General features: G+C 59.5%; 1 protein-coding gene across 1 annotated transcript; it reads left to right on the plus strand.

The window, feature by feature from the left end:
* Positions 1–1,271: 1,271 nt before the first annotated feature.
* Positions 1,272–5,040, plus strand: LOC143173382 (coiled-coil domain-containing protein 81-like). Its single transcript, XM_076363606.1, has 8 exons — positions 1,272–1,329; positions 1,550–1,611; positions 2,066–2,219; positions 2,444–2,700; positions 2,909–2,994; positions 3,394–3,518; positions 4,044–4,152; positions 4,689–5,040. Exons 1-8 carry the CDS (start codon positions 1,272–1,274, stop codon positions 5,038–5,040), a joined length of 1,203 nt encoding a protein of 400 aa, XP_076219721.1.

Below are 5,040 nucleotides of genomic sequence, written 5' to 3' on the forward strand. Positions count from 1 at the left end.
CCCGATTCACACTCCTATTTTGCTAGGTCTGGAACGACGAGTTTCGCAATCCATCGGAAGCATTTTTGCCGCTGTAAAAGGCGATTTAAAAAAGAAAAAAAAGGAGCAAAAGGAGCAAAACGCCTGCAGGACCGGAGCGATAACCAGGGGACGCACAGAGATCTTGCCACTGAATTCAGTAGTTTGGGAAACTTCAGGGGATTACAGGAAAACGAGGGAAAAAAGGTCTGAATTATGAAAACCATTGTTTTAATCCTTTCTTATGCTGCAGAATTCACATCAGGACAAATTTCTTCAATATTCAGCACCTCATTGGTAGCGGAGGAGTCTGCAAGAGATCTGCGAAGGCGGAGGAACGAGGAAGATCAAAGCCTCCAACGTTTGGAAAATGAAGAATGATATAGAGATTCGTTTATTTATTTTTAAATTGAAGAGGAGGGAAAAATGGTAAGCCTAAGTGGGCTGAAAAAAGCGTATTCGGACAAGAAACCGCCCAAGGATAAATTGCTAATTTTCTTTTTCCTCTTCCTTCAGAATATTTGAGAGAGAAAGGTTTTGCGCCGTGGTTAGGCTGAGCCGAATAACGTGAAGTTTACCTGAATTAAAATTTTGGGGGTGACCTCAACCGTCCGGGCGGTGCCAGTATCGCAGAATGGTGAAGCGATCCGATCCCCTCGCGCTGCGTCCCACGAGGGCCAAAACCGGGTAAGTCAACGGTTTACGGGCAAATCCTGTCGTTGCCGTTAGTTCCGTGCTCTTAACCGCTTGGGGGTTCACCTCTTGGCTGTAATATAACTTGTATCTACGATTCTTTGGTTCTGTGAAGGGTCTGTTTGTGGCAGCTGGGGTAAAATAAGGATTTTTGCCCAGCGTGGGACGGCCGAGCGTATCCCGCCGGGGCTGATCGACAAGAGCACGCAGTTTCCATCTGCGCTCTCTGCCGGTTCGAGGAGAATGCGCAGGATTACGGGGCTGGGCCAGCGCGGCCGTACGTCGGCTGGACGGTGTGCACGGAGGAAGGAGCCGGCGGCAGCCCTGGTCACGGCGAGCGGCAGGTCACTGGCGTGTCACAGTGGGCGGCAGAGCCAGCGGCGGCCATGTCACCGTGGTGTCACACTGGTTCTGTGACACGGCCGCGCAGGGCTACAAAAGGGGCCGCCGGGACGGTGGGTCCTGCACCCTGGAGGAGCGTCCATAGGACGAAGGCAGGGATGAGCTCCCACAGGGCTGTCGCTGCTGAGGAGCAACCCTTGAGCGTGAGGCGGATCAAGATGGACTTCTGGGACGGGATGGAGCATGCCTTCATGATGCCCAGCATCACCACCAAAGGTACAGGCATCCACAGCCACCGCGGGAGTGCTTACAGGACCAACGGTTGTAGCGCTGTGTGGGTGAGACTCGGCACTGCAGCCATCTCAGGGGTGTTTCCATCTGGGGCCGGGGACATCAATGTCACTTTACATCTGGCAATGTGCCACAGCTCAGGGGGTGTTGGAGGGTTGAGAGCTGGCAGACGCAGAGCGCAACCTGGTTTTCCTTTGCTTTCCAGAGCGAACCGCCGTCTGGGACGCAGTGGCTGGCTACGTTCAAGAACAGCTCCTGCTGCACAAGGTGGGGCGACACCCGCATCCTCTTAGTCCACCCAGGGGAGTGGGGAGTCCCCACGGGCCTGGGGCATGGCCTGCAGTTACTTTTCCCTCCTCAGAAAGCAGGAAACTCACCCCAAAAGTCCCCGCTGGGGGACAAGCAGGGCTCGTGCAAGGGTGGTATCACCTCCGGCAGGTGGTATTGTACCGCAGGGCTGATCCCGGTCGCTGGAGACCCCTGGATGCCCTCGGGCTGCTTCTGCCCTGACTCCAGCACTGCTTTTTCGGGGCAGGGGAAAGGGAAGGAGAGGGCTCGGCAGCTCCTCCTTAAAGCTCTCCCCACTGCCCTGGCTCGCGTCTCTGAACAGCAGGAGCGGGCAGGGTCTGGTCCAAAGCACCGTCCCTGGACAGGGCCACTCCCAGCTCTTCCCTCCAGCCAGTCCCTCACCCTGCAGCCCTTGCCTTCTCTCCTGCTCCAGGGAGTCCGAATTCCAACACTTGGCTCCTTCGACGCTGTCCCCCAGTGGATCCAGGCTGGGAACGAGGCTGTGATTATCCAGAGGCCCGTCTTTCACCTGGCCAGGAACCTGGCGGTTGTCCACAACCTGATGGACGACAAGGACTACCTGCCCGGTAAGACGTCGGATTAAACCCTGGCTGGCTGCAGGGTCGTTTCATCCCTGCCCTGGGTCTGAGATGCTCTGCTAAAGCAACTCTCTCTCTGCAGAGCAGGCCCAAAAATGTTTTTTTTTTTTCCTGGGCGGGGCGATGCGATGACTGCAGTAAGCAGCCCTTGGGAAATGCCTGCGGAAAGGCCAGTGGGCGAGCGCCTCCATCCCCTTCCTGTGCTTTTCCAGGCGATAAGGAGCTGGAGCCTCTGAAATACGCCAAGGTGGCCACGGACGCCTCTGTGTCCCGGCGAAAAGTGGAGGGCTGCATCCTAGGCGTCACGTCCCTCCTCTCTCACTGCCTGGGGAAGGGGGCGAATGTTGCCCTCATCCTGAGGAACGTTGGGGTGCTCCTCATCGAAGGCAGGAGAGTGGAAATGAAATTCTACTATGACTTCCTGGAGACCTTGTCCGGGAAGAAGAATCTGGCAAAAGCTGTTTTCAAGGTGAGCGTTTCGGTTTTGCTGTGGCGCGGGCACTCCCACGGCGGTGTCGTGGCGCTGCCCACGCGTGGCCCGGCCGGGATGCGGTCATCCCACTTGAGCGAGGCGAGAGCTACAGTCCTAACAACTCCCCCTGCCTCGGGCTCCTCCGATTCAGAGCGCCTCGGCCGTGCGGAGGGCATCCTGCCATCTTTGTGGTCCTCCCTTGCAGGTCCCCTGGCTGCTGGACATGCTGGTGTCCCGGGTGGCACCCGTGGCCTCGCTGAGTGTTTCCGGCCGCGTCATCCTCTTTCCCGAGTGAGTACGTTGGCGGCCGCAGCCGCTGGTTGGTGCAGACGCTCAAGGTAGCATTTGCTCCTTGTGACCACGGATGTCCTCCCATGGGGACAACCAGGCAGCGGCTCTTGTTGGCGTCCCCAGGCCGTAGTCGGTCCCACGAGGCAGATCTGATGGGAAAGACAGAGGAATTTAGGCGACATTTTCTTCCCGTGGCGGCCAGGGCTTCTTTGCCAGGGGACTCCATTTCCCAGGGCTGTCCTTGGGGATGGGGCACGGTAGACGTTGGAAAAACACGGTAGACTTGGGGAAAAGAACGGCCTTTACGGCCCTTCCAAAGTCTGCCCGTCAGGAGGTGATTGCGGCGAGCGAGTGCTGGTGGTGCTCTGGGTCACGTCGGCGTCTTCTCCTTGTTGCCAGGTTTGAAACGGAGCTTGTGGCCGAGCCGCTGCCCAGGCCTCTTCTCAAGACCTCGAGGCGAGTCCCCGGCGGGGACAAGCAGATGAGAAGGGAGGGTTTGCCACATCTCGGGCAAGGCACGAAAGGTAAAGCAGCTCCCGGCTCCTTTCCACGGCACGGGCAACCAAGTTCTGTCGTCGGGTGGGAAAAGCACCGGCGTTGCGGGTCAAAAGGCTCCGACTTGGGCCAAAGCTTCATGCCAGCTCGGCCCAGCCTTTTCTCCCGATGACTCGTCGGCTTCACCGAAACGGAGCCCTGGGGTGGGACGTGCCCAAGGGTACGGTGGGAGGATGGTGATCCAAGGCCCTCTCCTCCCCCCTCAGAAGTGACCCCACCAAAAGTGTCCCTGTCACCTCCCCGGCATCACCCAGCCCCCTCAGTCCCAACCCGGGCGCTGATGAGGCGATTGCAAAAGCACGTTGGAAGTGGGGAACCGGGGCAAGCGCCGGTGCTGGGGAGGGTGCCGGGCCTCTGGAGACAGCGGATGGGAGGGGGAGCAGAACGGCCCTCTCGGATGCTTTGGAAAGAGGCCTGAGCAGCGCTGCCTGTCACCGGGGCCGGCAGCGTCCCGGCGACGCTCTTCTGACGAGGTCTCTCCTTCCTGTTTCCAGTGGGATTCCCTGGTTTTCCCTTTCCAGCTAGTCCAAGCTCGAGAGATGATGAGATACCACCGTTCTGGGAAATCAGGGGGAAGAGGAGGAGGAGAAGCTCTCGGGTCAGGTGAGGCTCAGGGCTGGCGTCTGCACGGGCTCCTTTTGCCCAGAGAGGCGGTCACTGCCCCATCCCGGGAAACGTTCAAGGTCAGGTTGGAGGGGGCCTCTGAGCGACCTGATCTAGTCGAAGACGGCCCTGCTCCTCGCAGGGAGGCTTGGACTAGACGACCTTCAGAAGCCCCTTCCAACCCAAAGCCTTCTGTGATTCTGTGATTTCCTGACCCGGCAAGAGCCCGTTGCCCAGCCCCAAACACTCGCCGCCCAACAGTGGTGACGGCAGCGCCCGGAGGGGCGGGATGGGGCTGCCGGGAGCCCCCCGTTTTACAGAGCTGCTTCCTCTCGGACCCTTCAGGAGAGCCCCAGCGTGGCCTCCTGAGCTGTGCACGGGGACAGCCGTGCGGCAGCCGAGGGTCCTGGCTCAGGGGGTTTCCTCAGCCGAGCCGCCGGCGGCTGCACAAAGAGGCGCGTGGCTCGCGAGGGCGGGATGTGGCGACAAACCCATCGACCTCCTCAGGTTAGACCTCTCCCATTGTGTCCTTCCAGGCAGCGGCGGGTCATCCCAGGCGGTTCCTCTGGAAAAAAGCAGCCTGCGACCGGCCAACCCAAGGGCAAACCCGTGCCCACCGGCCAAGCACCAAGGCAGAGCCGAGCGCAGGCAGCAGAACTTCAGAGCTACGGAGGAGGAGGAGGAGGACTAGTGGAGAAAATCCTCGCTGAAATCGCCACGACGCAGACGGCGAAAGCCAAGCCCTCCCACGCTCAGGAAGCGGCGACCTTCGTAACACCCGTAATCGCTGTCTTATCGGTAACGAGCTCTGAGGCCAGCCTGCGCGAGGAGCCCGCCTACGAGGTTCTCAGGCAGCCGCTGCCGAGACCAAGATGGAGAAAACTGTGA

This window comes from Aptenodytes patagonicus, unplaced genomic scaffold (assembly GCF_965638725.1).
Source record: "Aptenodytes patagonicus unplaced genomic scaffold, bAptPat1.pri.cur scaffold_71, whole genome shotgun sequence".
NCBI classification, from domain to species: domain Eukaryota; kingdom Metazoa; phylum Chordata; class Aves; order Sphenisciformes; family Spheniscidae; genus Aptenodytes; species Aptenodytes patagonicus.